The sequence below is a fragment of the Oxyura jamaicensis genome, chromosome 6 (assembly GCF_011077185.1).
Source record: "Oxyura jamaicensis isolate SHBP4307 breed ruddy duck chromosome 6, BPBGC_Ojam_1.0, whole genome shotgun sequence".
NCBI lineage: Eukaryota > Metazoa > Chordata > Aves > Anseriformes > Anatidae > Oxyura > Oxyura jamaicensis.
Window position 1 is genome coordinate 21,078,842 of NC_048898.1, and position 26,236 is coordinate 21,105,077.

The 26,236-nt window shown below is 35.3% G+C and overlaps 1 protein-coding gene across 7 annotated transcripts in view; it reads left to right on the plus strand.

Annotated features, from left to right (window-relative positions):
* DNTT (DNA nucleotidylexotransferase) overlaps window positions 1-26,236 on the plus strand; it is a 112,873-nt gene that overhangs the window by 63,277 nt on the left and 23,360 nt on the right. For 5 of the 7 annotated variants that reach the window (XM_035330394.1, XM_035330395.1, XM_035330393.1 and 2 more), the window contains 3 exons: window positions 345-447; window positions 9,420-9,683; window positions 11,125-11,208. In XM_035330394.1, coding sequence (XP_035186285.1) covers window positions 345-447; window positions 9,420-9,683; window positions 11,125-11,208 — 451 coding nt within the window. The remainder of the gene's footprint in view (window positions 1-344; window positions 448-9,419; window positions 9,684-11,124; window positions 11,209-26,236) is intronic. The other 2 variants (XM_035330397.1, XM_035330396.1) reach the window with 1 other exon arrangement.

Here is a 26,236-nt window from a genome sequence, read left to right on the forward strand (position 1 = left end):
TTTTTTTTTTTTTTTTTTTTTTTTTTTTTTTTTTTATCCAAAGACTGAAACCTTATTTCCTGAGACTTAAGGAGAAGAAAGAGATTTAACATCACCAAATGGATCTGCGGTATCTAGCTGAACAACTGAGAAAATACATCAAAAATTTAAATTATTACTTAACAAAGAACGCTGACAGACCTGATAAAAGAAATAGAAGATTATATTTTGATTGTATTTCAAGAAATATTGCTATCACTTTATGCTGCAAGCTCTTTTTATAATGCAGCAAAAAAATATTATCTTTGAAAAGAGCATGAAATTCAGCAAGAACTTTTATTGTTCTTGTTATTTATTATTTGTAGGGGTAAGAAGATTGGACATGATATTGATTTTTTGATCACCAATCCAGGACCAAGAGAAGATGATGAACTTCTGCATAAAGTTGTTGACTCATGGAAAAAGCAGGTATGGACTTATTATTTGGCTAAAAAAAAAAAAAAAAAGACTTTCTAACAGCATGGAATTAAGCCTATGTAGTGGTTAAAGACTGTTGACTCCTTTTCACAGAAGATTTCACTATTTTGAAATTGCATGTTGTTCTATTTCATTATTAATCATGATGAATTAGGTGTTCCAGCTCTGAATGCTAAAGTTGAAGGTTATGTCAGGGGTGCTCTGCACACACTATTATATTCTCCTCTAAGAATCTGCAACTGATCAGAGGTAAGTAGGTTAAATGGAGTTTTGGGTGACACAGAAAAGCTGTTATACTTTGAAACAGAACAGTATTTTTTAGTTTCTCCTTGAGATGGGAGTAGTTTCCCCCAAGTTAATGCTTTTACTTTGGGGAGGTCCAGCTTTAAGTATAGTGAACTTCTGTGACACCATAGTGTGATGTTAGCTTGGGTACAAAACACCTGGAATTCTGTTTTCCTTTCAGCCCATAGATTAACACTTTTCCTGGTTTCCATTGGAATACAGTAAAAATTGATGTAGTCCTCCTTGATGTCTGGGTTTTTATGTGTGGACACATTTTGCAGAAGAATTGTTCGTCTGAGGTTTGTTGTTGTATTCAACCTTCTTCAGTTCCAAGCAACATTAAAGTTAGAAGATTTTAAATTATAATAGGTGCAGGTACCTCAAAATATTCCTGGGTCAGAAATATTGTATGTAAGGAAAGATAAGCCTTCCCCCCCCCCCGCCACCTATCAGGCCAGCTAAGATATTTTTCAATGTTTACTTCCTGTACTGTTCAAAGTATTTGAGTACATTTCAACATGTGAAAAAAAATCAGCACTTTGTCTGAGGTGATATTCTGCAAACATGCAAAAACTTACCTGATTTTATGAAGAACCGATCTATTTTAGAGGTGGTCAAAATCTTTCTACTGGCTTAATGGCAGGGCATCAAACTTGTTCTTTCCTGATAAAACACAATCCTGGATGAATTTCTCTTCTTTTGGCTGACTTGGTATGCAAAACATTAACAGATTATTACTAAATTTATAGATTTCTCTGATTTCTGTGATAATTCTGCTTGCAAAGTATATATATTGAAGTAGACTGCTAGCAGGTATACTTTATCATACTCCACAGAAAAGCAATGAAGCTGTGGCAATTAATGAGTGCTGAGGATCAATTCTATTTTTATCTTTTTATTATTTATGTAAAGCTTCTTTCTCACTCATCCCACTCCCTTTATTCTGAGCAAAGCTGCATTTCTTCTTGGAAGCTGTCCTTTTTCTTTCTTAAGCAGATTTGAACCTCTGGGAAGGCATGTGCATGTCCTCCAAAACTGTTTATTACCACACAGCAGAAAGGAAAAGTGACAACAGCGTGAATCTAGAGCCTGTCCCTGGGTGCAGCCTTTCATTCCTTCTCCCATTCCATCACACTTCACTTACAGTAATGAGAACAATGGCTGAGATCTGAGAAGTCTGGCAACTGCAGAAGCTTTTCAGGTCACCCTGAGTTGTTTTCATTAAATGGAATTGAAAGGAAAGAAAGAGAAAATAATTTTTTTTTTTTTTTTTTTTTTTTTTTTTGTCAAGGAATAAAATTTGGAAGAATTGAGTGCAGAGAAGAGTGCAGGAGGTCAAGTGTGGCCAAGGGTTTGATGAAAAGATTAGGATTCCTCTAGAGATCTCCCAGCATGAAGAAAATGTCAGAAGGGGAGATGCACAGTGGAAGTAGCAACCAAATCCAAGCAAGCTGGGGATTGTTTAAAGCTACAAACAAAGATTTTCTGTGTTTTGTTATTTCTCCAGAATTTTTGTGGCTTATAACACTTGTTACACAGCCTCTCTACTGTGGTCATGGTAATATGAAGGCTTTTACTCTCACTACTAAAAAAATTAACTGCTAGCAAAATGAAAATACAAAAAGAAAAAGAGGAATTATACTCCTCTTGCTTTTTTATTACCTTTGATATCTAAGGGGAAAGGGAAAAAAAAGAAAAAGAACCTAAAGCACTTTTATATTTTTGACTGTACACCTGTCAGTTGTTTCACAGCTTTCCACTTTTGTGCTACTGCTTCAAAGCCCAGATTCATCAAAGAATGTCACTGAGGTCATGATGTTGACTTCCTTTCAACAGCTCTTAGTGAAGAATTCTGCAGTATTTAACTTCTAAACTATGAACCCCATCCTTATTTAAATAGTTTAAAAGGGCCTTTTTCTTAGCCAAAAGTTTAATGTAACAAGATCCTTCCATTGAAAGGTGTTGAAAAATTAAGTGGTTAAATCAACACCATCATGCTCTTTAATGCAACAGCATCAGGGATAAATGGACTGAGGAACAGAGAACACAAAGTCTCCCCTGAACTTCAAAGAAGAATGGCTAAATGGAAAAGCTGCAATGCAGTACACAGGTTATGGTTTTAATGATTCCAGGAAACTTCATAAAGTAAGAAATTACTTCCTCCATGGGTTAGAGCTTGGAAGTCCATGGGCAAACAGGCTGAGCCATCTGTGTCAATGCAGTTTCATTCACATACTGTATCAAGGGGGGGTTATCTTTTGATAAAAAACTACATAGCTATATTTAGCACTGTTCCTGTTAGATATGTACCATCAACAGAGGAAGAGATGCCATTACTGCAGGCATTCCTGTACTCTCCATTCTTTTTTTCTTTCATATTCATGAAAGTATAATGTTGCATTAGCCCACATTGCCATTTCATTTTTCTCTCAGCTTTTAGGAAAATATTGGTGCCTTCCTACGCTTACTTATTCTAACATTTTGTGGTCTGGTTTAGTGGTCTGGGTTAAACTCTACCATTCAGTCTTGCTGAGATGAACGTGTCAAGAAAAGGAAGGCTTGAAGTCCCATTGAGGTGTATGGTGATGAACAAGTAACTAGTCTGGCTGTTTCATTGCTGGAAATAGATTTTTTTTTTTTTTTTTTTTTTTTTTTTTTTTTGTAAACAGGGTTCACAGAACAGCAGCACTTTCATTATTGAGTGACAGATGGATTTTAGTAGTAACAAAACCTGTTTCTAAGACTAGATACAGAAACAGTTGTGAGGCTGGAACAAAGAGCTTATTTCTTTCAGATGAATGCTTGCTCTGCTTATAAGGATGCAGGCCTGTATTCATTCCTTTGTAAGCAAATGTTGCCCCACCTTTTACATTTTTGTTTTATTTTATTTTATTTATTTTATTTGTTGCATTTTGGCTCAATTTCAGCAGGAGATGAGGACATTCTTACCTAAAATAAACTAGTGCATGCTGGCTCTAGTACTTTGGTGGGACTTGAGAGAACTTGGCTTAAACCCCTTAGGCAGAGAATGGGGCTGAATATGATTGTCCTGGCTCAGGGGTTATTGCATAAAGTAGGCAGAAGTGTTCCACTTCCTTGTACGTCTTAAGTAAGATCCTGGCAGCAGTGGCAGTTCTTACGAAGTCTGATTTTTCTGGTGTGTACTGTCTATCTATATGTGGGTAAATATGTTTGTGTGTGTACATATATGTCCATACCTATCCATCAATTCTTGTCACTCACCAGTGCAAATGCTCGTGGCATGGAAAGAGGGAAACATCATTCCTGAACTCTGGTGCTGGGCTGTACTATTCCTGTCAAAACCAGTCTGTTCAGGACATGCCCAGAATTAGATCATTCTGCTGTATGGGGAACTTCAAGATGAAAAAAATGTCATCAAAGGGACCAAGGCAGCTGTATGATTAGGCAGCAGCTGTAAAGTTTTGTATTGCTGATCAAGCCTTTGATGCCATTTCCTAATGATTCCTCACTCTAATGGCATTGACTGCTTCCAGGCATCAGTTACTTGAGTTGTTCAACTTTATAGAATTCCATTTGTCTCACCTAGGTAGGGATTTTTCTGGGTTGCAACCTTGAACTAACACGCCTACATCCTATTTCAGTTTAGCTATAGGTATTTCAGTGAAAATAATACTGTTCCACTTCAGTAAAACATCTTAGAAGGAAATTAAGAACAACAGGATATATATATTTCAGAAGAACATATTGTATTACATTTGCATTTGATATAAAATAGTATTACTCTGCTTTAACAGAATTAACCAGCTACCAATACTTAGGAATAATGACTTCTTGTAACATTAAAAATGGGATAGCATTTCATTTAATTAAAAGTAACAAAGAATGCTAAAGACCATATTTGATTCTTCAGCTATTGTTTACATATTCTTCTCAAAATTCACACTTTTCCCCAATTTGATCAAATATTTACTCCAATATCAATATTTTTGATGTGCCAGTATTCAGTCTATTTAAGTGAACGTGCATTACCATTTTAAAAGGGGGAAATTCTTTGGGTATTGACATAACTAAAAAAAATACATTTGATTTTGATGATGTTGTAAATTTGAGACATGAAAATGCCCACATTTTAAAACTTGACTGCATAAACAAGGTCTACGACGGTTTATGTTGTGTAGATCAAATGGAAACTTGCAAACAGCTGCAGATTCCCTGACATAGACTAAGGTGAAGGCTGCATTTTTTAGCTAGCAGTAGAAAACACTTCATGCAAACTTCATAGCTGACTGCCTCTTCAAGTCATACTTCTTCAAAATGTATAGAAGTGCTGTTTCAACTGTACTTTATGGGGTGACAGTGATGTCCAGTGCTCTATCAAATCAGATTAATTGGAAACATTATCACAATGAATATGACCTAGGCTTTGGCTGCTATTTAAAAGCAGTATCCTGGCTTTGAGTCTGTTTTTGGTTTCAACTGTTTGTTGGACTCAGCACTTGTGTAATTGTTGCCTAATTGCAATTTTTTAAAGGGTTGAAATGCATATTTACAGCACGGTACTTCATCTTATGCTCTTTCTATCAGCTTTAGAAGTTGCCCAGCCAATAAACACTGAAAAAAACACTACAAGATAACCCAGAGATATATAGTTCTAAATTATCTTTCCTAAATATCTTTCACATTTGCTAACCATGACCATCTGCAAATACTTAAAATGTATTCAAGTATAAGATGTGGCCCATTCAGCAAGGGAAAACAGCAATAGGAAATCTCCAGTACTGATTTGTTGTAACTGCTTCATAATGTGCTTGATGCTAAAAATCAGGTGCCCCAAGGAGCATTGCCTTGAAGTTCCTAAACATTGCAATAGAAAGAGTTTTAAGAGAAAACTCTTTAAAAACTCTGCCTTTAAATGTTGTGGTTTAAATAGATGGAATTTGTACTTCTAAAGCAGCTGGGAGAACTCAAAGGTAGGACCTTTGGTAGGTCTGGTATCCAGAATAATTCTTAGGTAAAGGGAACATTTTTAGTGTGTGTAGTACAGCAAAGACTCTCACATCAAATTTACTAAAATTTACTCTGTTTACATTTACAACTGTATATTTCTGTAATGAGTAGGAAGCTGAAAAAATGACTCTGAAAACTAAGCAAAGCTGATGCAGAAGAGATCATCCAAAAGATGTCTTAAAAAGCCTGAGCATTTTATATCAATGCCATTTTATCTATTGCAGACACACAGGTAATAATACATAATCATATCTCTTCAAGAGCTTGCAGGTTTAAAATCCAAGGAATAGTTACTGATGGCCAAGGGTGCGTGTCCGCAGATCTCGCTGAGACAAGACACTCGCTAGGTGCTTGTCTGTGAAGGGAGAAGCCACTGCAGTCTGTTATTATCTTCCTAGATTTATCAGGGTGTCAGGAACAAAAATCCTACTAAGAACACCCACCTACAGTAGGAATTCCGTACCTTTTGTAGTCCACCTAAGAAAGATGGGCTTTAATTCTTAATTCTTTGCACCAAGAGATTTCAATTTTGTTAGAGCAAAGAAGCATTGATATAGACTAAGGTAAATGTGCAAAACTAGTGATCTGAACACATTACCTACAATCATCATATGGGTGTGGGAAATGTAGGTACCTGGAACAATAAAAAGGCCACTTTAGCAAAGCCTACTGTAGTTGTTAGGAAATAAATTATTTGGATTTCTTCTGGGATATGCTATGTGATATCCCAAATCTCAAAGACAAGAAAGGAAAAATGAGTAAGAGGTGTGAAAACACTGATGAAGAGGCTAAAAGCTTTTACAGAGAATGGGAAGAATGTCAGTGCTCAATAAAGGTTTGAAGCCATCAATTAACTGTCAATGATCAATGAGATCAAAAGAATTTTTTTAAAAATTTCATTAAAAACAACAACAACAAAAAGATTTAAAAAAGAATTAACCTGAAGTCAGGCATAGTTTGTCAGTAAGAGTGGGTGAGATTAGAAGCAATTATGCATTAACATTCAACAGCTGTTTTGAGTTTATATTTGGAAATTGTAAGCATCAGTGCCTTGTGACATTGGGGTAAAATCAAGAAAAAATCACTAGCTGTTTTAATGATGGATGTGAGAGAACACCTGCTAAAATTAAGCATTTTCAAATCAGCAGACTAGGAAACGAGTAATCTGAGAAGGAGCTACATAAGGAGTTTTCTCAGATTAGTTTATAACAGTCTTCAACTCAGAAAAAATTCCAAAGAAGAGAAGAAATGTCAATGAAAAGCAAATAGTTATCATGAAAAGGGCTGGCCCAGTGACCCATAAAACAGCTTGTGAGTGATCCCTAGCAAAATAATGGGATTGTTAATGTGGAACTATCATCAAAAAAAAGAAAAAAAAAAAACATGAAGCAAAACTGGAAGCTGAAAATAGAACAATACCTATCAGTGTCTCCTCATAGAAATTATATCTTGTTAACTGTTTTTATTTTATTTTATTTTTATTTTTTGCCAGAATTGTACATCTGATATAGTAATGTGATAGTAATAATAATAATGTTATTGCTGTAAACTATTTTCTAAGCTATTTAATGTTACCACATAAAGTTAACAATTTGTGATATATTATCAAAAAGAAAATCAAAATAACATATTTTTAAATTTGGTGTTTAATATGGAGATACACTTCCAAAAATCAGTGTATTGTTACCTGTGTTTGAAGAGGCCTGACATGAAGAACATTATAATTAGCTATTGATAACCATGAAAGAAAACTACTACACGATCCCAGTTCAATATTGCATATTTAAAAAAGAAAAACAAAACAAAACAACAAAAAAGAAGCTAATATTATTATTCTTTATCCTATATTAAGTGATATGTTAACTAAAAGTCGGGAAGTATTCTTGGCCATTTTTTTTTTAAGGTGAGACCAAAATAAAAAATACTAGACAAGAGGAAGGAGGATGTGTAAACATTTGAGGGACTTCAGAGTTGAGATAAACTTTGATCCAAGGACATAAAACAATCCTGATGATGGAAGTTTTAGGAAATACTCTATTCATCTTATCAGAGAGAAGTTCTCTGAGCAATTGAGTTTGATCAATGTGGGGGCTTAAATATATAAGCATATATGACATACTGACAACCCGTCAATTGTTGATTGGCCCGCTGGTCTTGAAGAGAAAACTATCAAGCTCATCTGCCCAAGCATGGTTAATAAATTCAGCTTAGTAATTTTCCTTCTAGTAATAATGATTAAACACTTGATAACCTGTGGAGGAAGTGGTATGCATTATTGTTACTAACATTTATAACAAAGCTGGATTCCATTTGCGAAGGCAAATCTCAGAAGTCTCTGCTTTCTGTGTAATCTGGTGCTCAGAGGAGGCAGTCACAGTGCTCTCCTATATTTTATGAATCTATAAAATCTAAATTAAGGTTGAGAGTACCAGGAGTCAGGCACCCATCTGAGTGTTTTCATCATGTGCAACCACTCTCAGAAAGTGAAATCTTTTTGCTAGCTGAGTCTTCCTGCTAGAGATTGTTTCAGTGATACAGAGCATTGTATCAAGCTCCATTTCTACTCTGAAAGAATAACTGAAGGAAGCAGTGTGATTGATAATATTTCCCTTATTTATTTTGCTGTTGTTGTATATTTATTTTGCATTCAGGATATGCTGGGCAGCAGAGAGAGGGAGGCTGGTCCTTATCTTGTTCCAGATGCTGTGTTTTGGGTGAGAAGTTTTCTGACTGGTGGGGGGATATTCACTTGAGAGCAATGGAACGTGTGCCCTTAGATCCCAAAGATCTAAGAAGCTTTGTGAGTGTAAAGTAAATCTGAAATGCCCAGGAAATCAGTAGCCTTGGAAGGTGCCTATAAATGCAAAGAACAAGCACAGAGACGGGCATGAGGAATGACAGAAAGATGCTTTTCCTAAGGACCTTCGGGGGAGGTAATGCATAGTTTACTGGAACCACACGAGTTGAAAGGTTGCAGGCTACTGAGCAAGGCTGGAGGAAAGCACTGCCCCTTCCACCCAGCTCTTCTTGTGGTTCTGGATTAGAAGGAATTTACAATACTCTATTACTTCTATTTTTATTCTCACTCTGAACTGCAAGGAAAAAATATTTTAAAAGAAAATCACATTTATATTTTAATAAAATCTGGCTACTGAGATTTAACACTTTTTTGGTGCAGTCCCTTCAAACAAAAGGCATGAGCAAGGCCATTCCAACTCTCTGGTGACTCCAGACCATGTCACAAGGAAATCTCAGATAACAGACAGTGCAAATGCTCTCTTTGGAAGCTGTCAGCAAGACTGTTCTCTGGACTAATGTGTTTTTCTAGATGTCTGCATTGTGAGAAAGCATCAATCTCTACTCCAAAATTTCTGTTGACGTCAACCACAAAGTCTTAGGGGGAAAGGATAGAGGGGAAGAATTGCAAATATTATTTCCTTGGTACAGGGTAGGATATTGCCATTATCAGACTGCTATCGCTGCAGATTTCTCTCTAAGGATTGGCTGGTGTTTTTCCAAAAGTTACGTATGGATATTTTATGTCTCTTCTTAGACCAGATTTTGCCATTCACAGTTCTTTGTTTACTGAAACTGCATTTTACAAGATATTTTAAGATAACTGTCCAGAAAGTCTGGAATTTCAGTAAAGCCAATCCAGCAATTCAATGTGAGCAATGTCTTCTCTTTAGGGCTTACTTCTGTATTGTGATATCATTGAATCAACATTTGTAAAGGAACAGATACCAAGCAGAGAAGTTGATGCCATGGATCATTTTCAAAAATGTTTTGCAATTTTAAAATTATACAAGCCAAGAATAGACAACAGCAATTACAATATGTCAAAAAAATTTGATATGGCAGAAGTCAAAGACTGGAAGGCAATCCGTGTGGATCTGGTCATAACCCCGTTTGAGCAATATGCATATGCTTTGTTAGGCTGGACAGGCTCCAGGGTAAGTAACCACAACAGTCATTTTTTATTTTTTTACTTTTTCTAAGCATCGCTAACACATTGTTAGACTGGCAGGACTATTCAGAATTCATGGAATTTTATAAAATGTTCCTTCTCTCCACACATCACTTTTCATAACCAGTGATCTTAGATTGAAGCTGATGAACTCTTCACTGATATTTATGGCTTTATCTCTAAAACAGTTAACATTTGTTTTCCTTGAAGCTTAGTGTTTAGATTCATTGAATGGAGAGCTATATTTTCAGTCTTTTGCATTGTCTTTTTACATGACACTGGTGTTAACAAGTGACTTCAGCAGTTACTGAGTAAAGAGATTTGGAAAGTGTCATGGAATTATAAAGATTTTACAGGACAGTTAACATTTTGAGGAAGAAATGCTCTTATTTGGAACTTTTTTTTTTTCATAGAAAATTGAAAACAATTTGATAGTTTTCATTTTGGATTAAGGAAATTGTTTCTATTTTGAGTATTGTAAAATTATTAAAAATGATAAAAAATTAAAATTTACTCATTAGCTTTGAACTAAAAATGTTTCAGGTGGTATTCTAATATGGAAGGAAAGCTTCAAATGATAGCTACTTTCCATACTAGACATTTTAGTGTGTAATTGCTTTTTTTAGTGGGTATAACATAAAATAGCACAATATTTTCAAAATAAATTCTATATAATTGCAAATTCAAATGACTAATCTGTCTCCACATAGAATTAGATTGTGATCTCTTCTACATGCTTGCCCTCTGATGTTCATTTTGTTAGGGAATTATTATGTGGTATAACGAAGAGCTCCTAAACCTAAATGAGCTTTTTGATGGACTAGAAGTACAGGTGCATTGCCGCTCTATTCTACCTAGGTTAGTTGGAAGCAGCGTGTTTTAGACCAGCCAAAATACTGCAGCTGATGTATTCTCCTGCTGAGGTGATGAGTTACTTCAACCACTTTTCAGTTTTGAGATAATAAAATGTATTTACTTGGATTTTGGATCAACTCCTGTAGAATTTTGGGTTCATCTTATCCAGGAAGTGGTTGGCTACTTAAAAGCTCTTTTCTCTTCTCTGCAGGTGGTTGTCTGTTCTAAAAATGTACTTTGTGAGGCCCTTTGTAGGAAAGGACTCTATCTTTGCTTCACTCAGGTCTTGCTACCTGTTGAGGTAATTCACCTAGAGACTGTGAGAGCCCACAGTAAACCGTATATAGCCTTGGTTTCTCTTATAGTACGAAACTTTTCTCAGACTAGCCAACTGAAATGATGGTCCATTGACTATCAAAATATTGTTCTTTCAGATGATCCATCTGTTCCGACATTTGGTAGAGATAATTTTCATATATTCATTTATTATTTGGTTTGCCGTTGGGACTCTACTATAAAAGATAACAATTTTGGTTGGACAGAATTGCTCTTATCTGTTGTGTCTCTTACAGCAATTTGGACGTGATTTGCGAAGGTATGCTACTCATGAAAGGAAGATGATGTTGGATAACCATGCCTTATATGACAAAAGAAAGGTACTGTTCTCAGAATTAAGTTACCACATTTTTATTTCTGAGTATGTATTTTCAGTTTATTTTTGATGTTAAGGTATCTAAAATATTTTAGCTTGAGTGCCTATCTGTAAAACAGTCCCATCTTCACAAGATTTAGTTTCCCTGCTACAGCCTGATTCAATCACAACAAGTATGTCTGGAAAGCTTTGCCATGGCTGAGGTAATTTCTGAAATTTAAGAATTAACGTATGTTGGACACTGGTGTTTGGAAGGAATTCAGCCTTCACAAAATGGAGAACAACTCATCTGCAAGCATTCAAAAAAGGTATTTTACTGCCCTGTTTCAGAATGAAAGGTCATTTCTGTGTCACATGCACAAGTTCAATGGGCATTGTACTGACATCTTGAAAGAAAAAAGCAATATTAACTGGTACCAGCTCTGAGGAAGTTTCTGTGGGTATGACACCAAATGGGAATCAGCGATCATTCTGCTTTTAAATCTTTGCATTCAGAAGTTTGTGTGGAGTTGTTTTGCTAGGCTTGTTAGTCTTGGTTAAATGGTAGTAATTCTAGTCTAAATGCTTTTGGCTGCAAATATTCTGATCTCTGTATTTATCTGGCTTAATGTCTGTATTTGTAACAGACCATTTTAATAAGAAGCAAAATCAATATTGAAGATGCTTATTGATGTCTTTATAGGGGAAGGCAAAAGTACCATGTCAATTTTTACATTAATCTATCCTGTGTATTCCTTATAGAATGGAGGCTGCTTTTAACATCTCTACATAATTACAGTATTTTCTCATTGTTTGTGAGATGCAGCAGTGATCTAAGCCCTCACCCCATTTCAGATGTCTCTATCTGCGCTTGTCAGGCACAGATGCTAGAGAATCCTCAGTTCACATAGAAACCTAGGGAAATGATCAGACTAATGATCCATTTAGTCAAATATCCTGTCTCCGACAATTGTCAATACTAGATGCTTCAGAAGAAAATATTAAATTGCTTAATAGATAAATATACAATTACATGTTCAAGGCAGAACTTTCTTCACGAACTCAGGGATGATGTCACTGCTTGTCTTTATATTTCGAAAGCATTTAAATATAAAAGAAACTCAATATAAAATAGCAAATATTCTTATCTGCAGTTTAATATGTGTTAAATATATCATGCTGTGTAACGGATAACTGCACCTGTGAAATGCAAAGCAGTTAAGAAACATCAGTGTTATTTTTTTGAGTGTGCAGCAAAAATTGCTTACATGGGATACAAATAAGTATTATTACCTGCTTCTTTACCCAGAACAGTGATGCATTCAGTGATGCAGAATTTCATTCTATTCATTCATGAGCAGCATCAATCAGTATTCTTTTTTCTTTATTGTGTTTAGGCTTTATATCTGACTTATATCTGACTTGCAATTCAAATCCCTCTGAGAAAGAAAATGAGAGTTTCATGTGAATTTCAGTGGGCTAATAAGGATGTTTCACAGAAAAATAATGAGTTTATCTTCACAATGCCCTCTGTGAATTGTGAGGCAGAGAGAGATTTAAGGCCCTAAAAACCCAATGATTGGAAGGGATCCCTATATGCAGCATCTGGCCTGAGTTTCATCCTATTGGATATCCGCCTCAGGACTTCACAAAATACATAGAACTGAGTATATCCATGACATGTTTCCAAAAGATGTCAGCTGTAACTGAGTCTCAACCATTTCTGCATGTCGGAGTCTCAAGTTATATTTCTTCACTGCACTGCCCAAAAATGAAGAAACAGAATTAGTGGTAGGACGACAGATGCTAGATTTAGAATGTTTTCCTTACAAGAAGCAAAGGGCAAAGGAAAAAAAAATCCAGGCCTACAGGGCAAATTTCAACTGTCTTGACCATAAAGTCCTTAATCTAGGATGTCCATATATCATTTGAATGATATGAATGAATCAAATGTTCCTTTCTGTGTGGGCTCTGTTTACTTTGGAGTTTTTTTTTTTTTTTTTTTTTTTTTCTCCCAAGCAAAACAATATCTAAGCCTCCCTTTTCCCATTTAATCCCAGACACATCCAAATTTACCTCCAAATTTTATTTCCTACTGCCAGATATAGACATACAATTTTTCAAACAAGAAGTCCTGACAATGTCTTGACACAGCAGAACATTGTTCTTTTCTCTGCTGCATTCTCAGAAATAAACAAATTTTTCCACAAAGAAAGGAAACAATGCCTAAGGCAGATACCCGTTATGAAATACAATACAATAAACAGGAAGAGCGAAACTCCCTCCCTGCCTAAGTATTCTACTATTAAAATCAAATGTTTTATATTCATAGATTATTTTTCCCCTGCATTTTTAACTTTGCAATTTTACATGAAGAGATGCTCATAGAGGACATTTTGAACAAAAAGACTTCCACACTGCCACCCAGTGTGTTATAAAGTCAGGAGTCTGCATAATCCAGAAACAGTGTTTATAGCTGTGAAGCTTGAGGTGATGACCCATAGAAGAGGAGAAATTTGCAGTAATCATAAGTCGGGGATGTGTGCCTGCCAAAGTCGATTTATTTTTAGGGTCATCAGGTTAGCAAGTCAAATTTTAGAATCAGTGATGACAAATAATTGGTAACTTGATTCCCACTTCAGGGAATGTATATCCAAGTTGTGATTAAATTTATTTTAAATTTAGTTACGAAAACTAGAGAATCTTTCTTTCAGTAATTCAAGTGCTTTTGTTTCAAAAACATTTAGTTAGGCACTTGGAAACATGTTTTATCCGTACCTTCTCATAAATGTAGATTAGTACATGAACCTATGCATTTCATAAGGTACATGAACACATGCATTTCTTTGCAGTAGTAAATCTTACTTAAAAGAAAGCTTTCACAATGCTAAAATACCAGAATGGAAAAGAACCAAAAAGATAGTCCTTCATTATAAAAGACGACAGTTTCCTTGTTTGCTCTACATTCTGAAAAATAAATTGATATATTTTACTCTTCTATATTAATAGTTATTAGCCCTTTGGCACTGGAGCTTGCGCTGTGGCCTACTGCCTGAACTATGATGCATGTTGGAGAATCCCATATTCACAGGGTAGCACCAGGAGAGAACCCTGCTTGCTTTAGTGTGTTTCCAGAGGGATTCTGACAGGAATAGAGAACATTTACACAGCAGTTAGGAATCAATTACATAGCTTACAAGAGGGGAACAAAAGGAATAGATATTTCCTCCAGGGACTTGTTGCAAAGTTACATGATGAAATTATTCCTTAGCCTTGATTTTATTTATTTATTTAGTTTTCCCACCAGTGTGAATAACTTTCATATACTTGTAGGTTTTTGAAGATACTGTACAGATATCAAACTAACATTATTTTTTCCCCCACTTCCAAAATGAAAAGACATTTCATGGATTTTCTTTTGGTAGGAAAACTGAGATGCAAAAATTTATGACCAATTATCTAACAACCCTCATTTTCATAACAAGGTGAATGGATGTTCAGATCTGTGCCTCTGTAGAATTGTATCCTAAAGTTATGCAAATCAGCATTTGTATATACCAATGAAGCATGAAGTTGCTGTGATTTTCACCAGCTGGATATTAAACCTTATGATGATTCCCACACTCAGGGAATGAAGGAATTCATTGATCAGCAATCAGGAAGAAAGAGAACTTGTATATTCCAAGCATCTTATGATATTATTATTGCTGTTGCACTGATTACAAATGGCATGATGTGTTCATGAAAAAGGCCAATACAAGTCTCAGTGTAAAACTTTCTTGATTTATGAATGAATCATATGCTCTGTAGGTAAAGTAGATGTCCTTTTGCTACTAAGCCATTTTGATCATAAAAGGAGATTTATTTTTCTGAGTTAACCATAAGTCAGATTGAAGTCAATTCAGCTGAATTGAAGCTGAAGGCTTATCCTTAAAAAGATAAAGAATAAAAATATATTTTTTAATTTTTTTGCTGAAAACCATAGCATCACTTGTTGTCTTTATACCCCTAAGTCTTGGGCCCAGGGTCATTAGCCCCTTAACCCAGGACAAAGAATTTTTGGTTAGAACATGCATTGCATCTGGATGCAATCAGGAGCAACAGAAACCAGTGCTTAAACTCTTATTTATATATTTATGTAATGCGATCATCAGATCACTGTCTGAACCATAGTTTTTATATGTGTATATATATTACAGTTTGCTACATACTGAGATTTGAAAGACATTTCTTTGCAATGATTTAAAAAAAAAAAAAAAATGATGTAGCATTAGCAAGTTCTGTGAGCATCCTGACAGCATTTTAGCTGGGTAAAATGGAGAGAGATCATAGTGGATCAAACTAAGGAAGATACAGCTCTAAGACCTGTTTTATTTCTAAACACTTAAGCTGAATATCATCTGCTTTCATGACAGTGTAATAAATGTATGACTTACTGTCACATACAACGTTTACTTATTTTTACAGTGATTTTTAGAGTAACTGGCAGGTCACAGGCTGTCCGTTCTTGAAGGAGTAGCTGTCCTTGAAGTATGAGTGCTTCTCCATTTTCATAGTTTCAGCAACCTGGAATAGGATTTAGGAACAGCAAACTTTATTTGTTGCTTCTTTACCAACCGCAGGAGATGTTAGCTACAGTATTTTTGTCATGCAGAGGGGCACTGAGGAGAGTGTCTGAAGCTGGGCTTTATGATATGGGATTTTTGCACTCTTCAATGTTTCAATGTCTTCAATGGTTGAGACTTAATGTGGTATTGGAATTACTGTTCTCCCATTAAATTGCTCTTGTCTTGGAGTCTGTGCTTTTCTTCAAAAAGAATATTCATTAAGGAAAAACTTCTTTATTCTCTGGAGTATGAAATGCTATCACTCTGCTTTTAAACTTAGCATCATCTTTAACTTTGAAGTTTGTTCCACCAAATATATACTATCTTGTAATCTGGTCATTACCTCCACACCTCTTCTCTATGATTAATCTCATCCAAGTCTCCATTTCTCCTTAATTTCACTCCATATCATCCACTTTTGTAGATTCCAATGCTATCAAATTTGCTGTATTTACTATTAATACCATTGTTAAATCCAGGGAATTGTGGTAAAAATGGTGGCTACAAATTAGCAGATATGTAAAAGATTTGTTTGAGATGTTTTCCTTGCCCCTATATTAGAAGAATGTGACAGACTTTTGTGAGTTACCTAGAGAGCTGCTGTAGCTCTGGAAGATGTAAGTTATGTATTCCTGCTGAATTGAAAATCAACCACTTTTATATATAGCTAAGATTCTGTACTGCAAGCAGTAAACTGAAATTAAAATTAAAAAAAAAAAAATCACCATCAACAAAAGTAGTTCGTTGTTGTTGGTTTTTGAGCTGATTTTTTTTTAAAAAAACTTGTTTTATTCTGACGCTTGCTGTTAGCTGTGGTGTTGCTGAAAACCCTTTTTGTCAGTTGTTACTCTTAAAATTCCATAGGAACATAAATATGTTGCATTCTTTTTTTTCCCTGTCTCTGTGCCCTTGGATGTTATCTGAAGTTGCAGCTTGCAGTTCATAAGTAGTAGACTGTTTTGATCTTGTTATTCCTCATGGCTCATCCATCTGAAGATCAAATTCAGATGCCTAGTCTTTGTTATATACAGCTAGACTGCAATGAATCTACAGCTATTTGCTGGTCTTTCTGCTTCCTTTGCTTTTCTATGTGTAGTCACTGGTTAGAAAAGGTCCTTCAGCTTCCAAAAAAACTCAACACACAAAGTTGTTTCAATACTATGCCTGTCATTGGTATTTGATGTGTCTATGTTGATGACTGTGAAGACAATTGTCCCAAAAACTTCTGTTCCTTTTGAGGAAAGACAGCATAGATAACCTTTAGCATTTGAAGGACAGGTTGTACGAGTAGGGTGAAAATGCTGTGGTGTTTTATGAATTTGAATTTCTAGGGCTGCACACTGTCCAAGGCTGGAACTTGGAAATGCCATAAATGCACAGCCAAGCCAATCTGAAAAGTATGTATGAGGTTTTGTACCTATTGCTGGTATTTTGGCTCAGATGCAGACGTACAGTAAGGATAAGCAGTTAACCACTGTGGCAAAAACTGATTCAGTTTAATGAAAGTTTGATCAAACAGTATTTTGCTCTTTCCCTCTAACTATGAGAAAAAACAAATGTTTAATGAAGGATTTTAATCATTCAAAATTTGCTTTTTCTCTTAATGAGACGGTAAATCAAAATGTTGACACGTTATGCAAAGGGAATCTCAGCTTTGAAAATAGTCCAAACCTCCAAAAATCAGACAGATTTTGGGGCCACAAGCTCTGAGGCACTCAGCTTGGCTGTTTGCTCCAGGTTCTTGGACCCCGGCTCTAATGTAATTGAAACGACTTTTTTTGAACTCAGGCTCCCAGTAGCCTGTCAGGTAGGTTGTTGACCTTCTTTCAACCTTTCTTTTACTATTACTTCCTAACTAAGTTCCCTTATCTAAATTAACTGAAAACTAATACTATTACTAAATAGTTAAGGACCCGTTATCAGAAAATAAATTACTTTGGGCTTGTTTTTACATTTTGATGGGAACTAATCCTTGTAGCTACAGTAAAGAATGATGTCTAGATCTTTTCCGCTATTTCACACAGTTTCAGCTGTGGTGGGATTATTTATTGCTTTTTCCTTTCATTCAAAGTATATGAGTTGTTCTTGATGTCATTTCCTGTTCAATAGTTACTAAGAGTCAAAGAGCCTGACAGAAATCTTTTGCGCTCAGCATCTGAGCTGTAGTAATTTCCCATTTCATAAGAGAAGAATCTGGGTAAAACAGGAACTAGTTTCAACTGGTTCATGCGAGAAGTTCTGAATGACGTATTTTCCCAAACCAGTATCTTTCGAGCATGCAAATGAGCATGGGGAAATTGGTCTGAATCAGAGGGGGGCTAAGAAGCTGTTGTGGGTAGGTTTCTCTATAACTGTTCCATGGTCAGAGATTTCTAGGGATGTCATGTGGAACAGCTTCATGGCTGGATCGTGGCCTTGTAAAAAGTGTCTTTTTCCTGCACATTTAGATCACCATTTCCCTGTTGAGATCCACGAGCTGATTGTAAAATCTGAGGACTGGATTTGCCTTGCAGACTTGATTTTTATCTTACATAAACCCATTTGTTTTCACAATAATATTTAAGAAAAAGACTTCAGTCCAATTATTGCTCTATGCAGTTCAAGGCAGAAAAATGAAGTGATGTAAATAATTGGCTTTTTTAAGAAAAAGTTTCCTTAAGGTTCCTAGGGTATAATAGATTGATTACATTACTAGCATATGAAAGTTATTGCACTAACTTGTAGGTTGCTGGGTTTCTGTAAGAGGAGGGTCACAAGCTCAGTGTTATTTTGAAGAGTCATTGGGGCAGAAAGCAGTTATTAGTTTTACGTCCTACGAAAATTTAAGATAGGAAATACCTGTCTTAATGTTTTTTATTGTTAAAGAAATATTTGAGAAAGTATGACACTGTGCAGGAGACTGGATAGGACTGATGACAATCTATCATTTAAAAGCATTGTGTGTATTTGAATGACATTAAATGTTACTTAATTTTTTGAATAGCTAGAGAGGAGGTTTATATAACAGCTCTGAATGGTGAATTCACAAGACACCATTCATAATGGGACCTGGCTTTGCAAAACATCAAGTGCTGTGCAGCTACAATGAAAATAGTAAAACTTTAGGCTCCCCAGAATTTTAAAGAGAATGTTCCGTTTTCCTTAGGAAACTGGTATAAACACAAAAGGGGAAATTTATCCTGGGATTTCTTACCTCCACACTGTGAAGATCACGTGTATGCAATAGTTATCATTGGTATTGCAGTCTTTAATCATTTGCCTGCAGAAAGTGTTCCTGTTTAGGGAAATCCTTAATTAAATCTTCAAGCAGGGCTTGCCCTGGCTTTCTTTGCACGTATATGTAGAACTAAATGAAGGTGAGACTGCAACCCAATACTAATGGTTACAAGGAAAACTACTACCATGTAGAAGTTGTGACAGTAGAGAATGGAAACAGCTTTGAGGAAGCCAAACTGATTGCAGACGTCTGGACTGTTGCCTGTGCTTCCCATATTTTTAAAAACTGTTATCTTAATACAAAGACAGTTTGGTTTTCTGAGCATTGATTCTTTTCTGTCGCTATCCTATACATACAACTGGGAAGAAGAGCTGGCTATGATTTTATTACCTTAATTTAATTACACAGACATAATATTCACATGTGTTTAACATTTATCCAACAGTCATAGTCTCAAAATCATTTTTCTTGTGTTGTTTGAGTGTTTACTCCACACTGTCTCTCACTGAAAGAAGGTTCCTGCAGAAGTTTACTTGTACAGTTAAGGAGACATTTTTATGACTCTTTAAAAATTGGATGTTATAATCTTATTTTGGCAGATGTTGCTCTAAAATTATGAAGTTATAAAAGTAAGAGAGCCTTGAGAAGATCTCAATGAATTAAACATGCTGCAGCTGCAGAGTTTGCTTTAGATGTCTGCAGTAATGAGTATTAAAGCTAAAGTAAACATAGAGATCCAAATTTTATAATATTGATTTCCAATGTGATCAGTTGTTCACATAATTATTGCTACAATTAAATACTGAGTCATTGTAAACAGATGTCCATGCATTTATGTTACAATTCTTCTGTCTCTCTGAGGAAAAGTGGCAATTGCATATGTGGTTTGGGGGTTATATTCTTTTTGCACCTGCTCTATTTTAAAAAATTGAGAATTAAAATAACAAACTTCTTTTACCCTCTGGAAAAATTAAAAATGATTATGCATTTTCTTCCAAAGTGTGCTTCTCCCCAGTGTTCTCAGCAGTTGAAATGTTTCATGTATAGCATATGATAGCTCACTTTTACAACGTCTGCATGTAATTTTTGTACATATTTAGCAAAGTTTAAACTCTGTTATAGCAAGTTGTACACCCAACACAGATAGATGTATCTGTGCTTTCTTTACTTGGTGTGCTTTCTCAGCAATACAGTGAAACCTGGATTGCTAATGAAATGAGAGATGCATAAATAAGTACAGATTCAAGACATTTTGACTATACTTTCTTATCTTAATTTCTAGAACAGTACAGAGCCAACCATTTTCAAGTGTTTTAATACAGTTATTAAATCAGTATGCTTGGGTAAATTATAGATTATGGGGCAGGTAGCATCATCTCAGATTTCCTCTTAAAAGAAAAAAAAATCAGAAATCTTCCTAGAAGAATCTGGGAAGAGAGGAAGCAGAAAAGGAAAGAGATGGGATCAGAGAGGAAAATAGGATATGGGAAAATGGAGTGGGAGTGAGAATAGGAGTCTGGACTGATCGGGAATGAGAGGTCCCAGAAAAGGGGAAAGATGGTATATTTGATTATCAGCAATCATTGTGGAAAAGAGCCCCGGTTGGTTTATGAAACTGAGCTGAAAAGAGGCGCAAAAAAGAATGGTTAGGGAGAGAGTTTTGTGAAGTTCGATGAAATAAAAATAAAATTCATCAGGCTAATGGTGCTAACTTGGCACCAAGAAATGGGTATTTAATTGGCTCAAATAAACTGAGTAAACCCTATCTCACTTTTATTCTGGATATGGCATAAGTGGAGCCTGAAGTTATATTAGAAATCTGAGGGGAGAGACCAAGGCTATAACTTAGTGTGGGGAAGTAGGGAAGAGATAGAGCTGGAATGAGTACAGATTGGAGAAGCTCAACTTGCAGAGAAAAAATAGGTTGATCCCACGTTAGCCTGCAACACAAGATTTTTTTCAACGCTATCCGCATCTGTTAGTTCTGTGGCACAGCGTATTTCCTGCCTAGTGAGAGATGCCTAGGTATGTTACAGGTATTGAATGAATCAGTATTTCTTTGGAGAAAAAAAAATCTCCGTGCATACACTGAGGAAAACTGAACTACGGTTAAAATGCAATCAAATGCATTCCAGGATTTCTCAAACCACAGGTCTCAGGATTTCTCAGATCTCCAGATTTTTGTGATCTCAGTAGTATTCTTTTGAAGTAGTTTGTAATAATCCTATATGAATTGCAGTCATCTGCATTTCATAAAATCCAGGGTTTTGTGCATTTTTCTTGTTTAATTTATTCATATAAAGCTTTATAAAGACAAATACAATAAGACAAGAACATTTAATGAGGTAAAGCTACTGTTAGTATTGTAGTCTTAAAGCAAAAAAGAAGTATAGCTAAGGCAGAAAAGGAAATAATCCCCACTAATCATTTTAATCACTTTGGGATAATACGCAGGTTGACAGAGAGCTACACGGGGCAATAAGAACAGTGTTCCTCTTATTTGCAAGGAAGCTCCAGTTTGGGGTACAACAGCGTGCTATTTAACATGTTAAAATTTTTTGACTGGATTGTAAGACAGTAAGTTTTTATTCCCTTTGTGTGCCCAGAATTGAAAATGTATTCTTGTAGTCTGGATGGTCGTATATTGTACTCTTTATTTATTGTGGAATGCTTTTATTTATTAAAATTGTAATGAAAGAATGGATGCTTAACTATGTAGTGTCTTGCAACAAAGTAATAATGCACCTGTCATTTTAAACAGAAAATAGTTCCATTTTATGCACATCATAGACTTGTCAAATTACATGGTCATAAACTTTGTCAAATAAAGTGCTCATTCAGTTAAGTCAACAGATAATGCTTTTTAATATCTTATTTTTTAAAGTGTCAGTTCTTCAGCACTAGTCTTTTTGGTTCTTCTTCATCAAAGCTACTCAGTGTCAGCACTTTGCATGTAGAAAGCCTGAAGACACATTAATCTGTTTTATGAAATAATTTACTGTATAAATGTCTAAGATGTACTAATACTAGCCTGATTAAACTTTTTTTTTTCTTCTCAGTAAATCTACTTGTTATTGTTCAGAAATTTAATATGAATAAATCTACAACTAGAGCAAATCTACAACTAGAACAGTTATAAGAGAAATATTCAAGTGTGATATTTCTGATTAAAAACACAGGACATGTCCAGTGGTAAAATTAAATGATAATTTATAATTCAGGCTTCTATTACATTTGAAAATTATTCATGCCCAGAATTATTAGGATAAATTCCACTTTATTGATGCACTATTTTGCATCAATACTATTACACAAGATTTTGCTGGAGGGTATTGAACCATTGAACCAGTGTAATCCTTGTAATGCTGCTTTTTTCAATGGGTTGTTGAGTCTTTTTTTTTTTTTTTTTTAAATTCCTTTCTCTGTTTTATATATCATCTTATTTGTAGATAGATCAGAAACAGATTAGTTTTTTATTTTAAAGCAGGCATGGCGGTGTAATATTGCTACAGAAAACACCAGTTAAACATGAAAATTACATTTGGAGATAATATAATGTCAGAGGGACAGGTTATTTGCTATTGAAAACGATTATGATTTCATCAAAGGCAAAGTGCACAGTGTCTACATATTGCTGTAGAATATCATTATTGAACTTTGTGAAACACTTCACATTTCTAGCACAATTAGCATAATTTCTAGCATAACTTTTATGCTATATAATTATCATGAAATTGTTTCTACTGTTGAGAGTCTCATTCATTATTTGTAGGAAAAATATTTAGAAAAATGTCTAATTATGGGCAAAGCAAAAAATTACCAACACCTTGTCTTAAAATGAAACCTCTCTCAAAAAACAAACAAACAAAAAAACTCAGGGAAAAGCACGTTTGCAGTTGTTAGTTGCATTGCTTAGGAGAGTACTGGTAGATAGGTACTTAATATTATGCTAATAAACAAAATGTAAAAACTTGTCTTAACCATAATGATGTTAAATACTATTGAGAGTTAAAAATACCAATGGGTATTCTTTGGGGTTTGATTCTTTCACATTTTATTTATCAAGTAGTATCTTACTTTGAGAATATTGTGTTACTGACTACTGATGACATAAGATATTGTCCCTCTGAGGCCAGCTTGAGATATATATCAGTATAAATATCAGGACAAGGTAGAAGTTTAATTTTCCCATGTTACTTTCTGACATGTTACTTTTCAGAATTCATACTACACAAGATAGGCATTGAATACAATGACTTGAAAACTCTTACAAAATGACATAATTTATTTTTTTTTTTTCTTCTTCTTTGGAAATTGCTTTACTTTGATTTTTTTTTTTCCCCTCTCTTCCCTCCCTTCTTTCCCTGTAAGGAAAATCATTTAGCTAGCTGTGAATGTTACTGATTACAGTGATTCTTGCCACCACTTTGTCTGCCCTAATGAGTCAGCTAATGATTTCAGAGAAGTAGCCACCTTTTTACAGATTGATGTTGCATTGTATTCCCATACTTTCATTGTAGATTGAAGGCACTCAACTTCATATTGCTCAGGGTACTGCAGGAATTTATGGATCTGCTGTAACACTTTCTCTACAGTTGCTTTTCATAATTCTGGGTCTCTAATTGGTGTAAAACTGTAAAGCTATTTGCTGCACTGTAGCTCAGAGTGGATTTATGTTTTTCACCAAATATGACAATCTGTTCCTTTCTACTGCTATAGAGTTATCCTTTATTTTCTCACAAGTTTGTTTAGACCTTTTGGATTATACGATTCAGAGCTATTAGCTCATTCGGTTAATGCACAAGCTGTGTGTGCAAGAAATCACTCCAGCAAGCAATTGCTTTTTGCAGTGGGGAAAGAAGGATTGCATAGAGAATAACTTTTTGTGAGTTAACAAGTTTTGAATGGAAAGTGATAGAAATACTGTAAGTCTGCAACATACTTCCTCGTATTTCCCACAGCTGCTATATTTGCTGAGTTACTTTGCAGGCACCACCTGCACCTTCCCCTTAGAAGCCCACTCTCTCAGAAATACACTAAAATAAAACAAAAACAGGTTAATGGTTTTATACGCAGTCTGTTATGAGGCTTTCATAAGGCCCAAAGAAGTTTATATAGACTAGTACTTTTCCCCCATTTTCTCTTTCTATTACTATTAACAATATTTCTATTACTTTATATTCTAGGTGTCCTTTCATTCTTGCTTTTTGGCTGGCTGGTGGTTTGAGTAAATTTTTTGTGCTGTTCTGTAAATTTGTATGGAGTAAAATGCTCTGAGTCAGTGAGATTAAAATACCTGAAAATAAATACCTGAAAATAAATAAATAATGTCTGAACTAAAATTCCAAGGTGTGTACCAAATTTATATATTTTTTTCCACTTTTCTTCAGTTTTACCTCCCTGACTTCCTGTATATGTTGCACTTGTCCTCTGTATGAAAATGTCAAACTGTGGAAGCTCATTGGCATGTATATAATGTAAGGCATGTTAGCATAACAGGCAGCATTACGAGGTCATATCAAGTTAGTCATTCAGTAACTCCATCCTGTGTTTTTGTCGCTGTTTTTTTTTAGTCTGATATCCTCCCTTTTGCCCTTCACTCCTCCTTTATTTTCTGTTACTTTTTGAAAAAATGCTGCTGCCTTTTCTGTATTTGTGTTTCCAAGATAAACCTCATTAAAGTTGATGGGGAGCAAGAATATAAATGATGCAAAGTGTTTATTTTGGGTCTTGTAATAACTTAATTGTCAATAAACAGAATGTCCAACTAGTTGTGCCATGGAGTGAGTTAGGATAATTTTTCATTAGTCAGCCTGTGTAATCTAATTGCCTCTCTTCTGAATGACCTTTCTGAGAGGAGAGAAGATGCAAGTGCATAGCTGAATCAGAGGACATTCTCCTTGTCCTCTCTTCTCTCAAGCTTTCCTGACTTGGTTTCTTTGACAGTGCTGCTTGTCTTCTGCTTGTCACATCCAAGACTTCCCAGACATCTGCATTAAGTGGTTGGCTCTAGAACTAATTTTTTAGATTGAAATATATACTTTCCTTGCCAGTAGTTGACTTTTCTGTGAACTTTGATTTTTTTTCACATCTTTCACTCATTGTGAGCTAATGCAGATATTCAGGCTAGGAATGCAGGGAAGGCTTCCCAGGTGCAAAGCAGCAGTAAGTTTACATAATTTCCAAAGGCCTGTCTGCAAAGCCTCACCAGAAACCCATGTGGTTCACTGTATGCCACATGAAAAAGCCTCAAACAAGGGACTGTAATTTTGGGTGGAGAATTTACAGGAGGGCAATGTAATGTGTGTGCATTTTGTGGACACATGATTTTGCAGATATTTTTGATGGAAAGACCAGGCCCTGTCATTAGCTGAATACCTCTGACAAGGTATGTTGTGTTTTAGGTCGGTATAATATGAAAGTCAGAAAATAATGAAATTTATACCTACCTTGGGAGGTATACATTGTAAAATGTTTATTTATTAAGACTAGCATCTTTCTAAAAGTTCTTGCAGTTCTTCAGTACTTGCGCAAACAGTGGTGATGCACAAACACTTTTTCTAGCAAAAGTGGTCCAGTGACAGAGCAGATAAGGTAAAACCGAGGTCAGGTAAACATATGCGACCATTTCTCTTGTTAATCAAGTGGAAAATACTTGCTTAGATGGTTTAATTGTTTCTGCCTTCACATTTTTTTTTCCCCTGTAAACTCTTTTTATTCATTTTATTAACTTCTCACAGTCCAGCCTTTGTTTCCTCTGACCTGCTGTCAGCTGAGTGTTTGGCAGAGACAGACACCAACCTGACAGCATGTGGTTTGGGACATCTGAAGCCTTTGTCTGATGGGAAGCTGATGACTAAAATTGGGCTCCTACATCCCTAAGTGCTTTATCAGGAAAGAGCATAATTCTGTGGAAAAGATATAGATTTACTTAACAAGTATTACATTTCAATGTAGTCACTTAAAGAAATGTGGAAGTCTTTTTATTTAATTTTATTTAAATTTAAAATTAGTGGAAGGCTTGATTTGTCAAGTCATGGAACAAACTGTAACCTTATTTTCTCTTTATAAGACGACTTGTGAAATGGCTGTTGTAGCCCTCTTGATACAGCATAAAGGCTACCCTGGACGGACAGATGTAATTAGAGTTGTTTAGCAGAATGACAGTGCTGTAGTTGTTCTTCCCACCTAATGGGATTGTTGACAAGCCCAACTAATTTTTTTTTTTT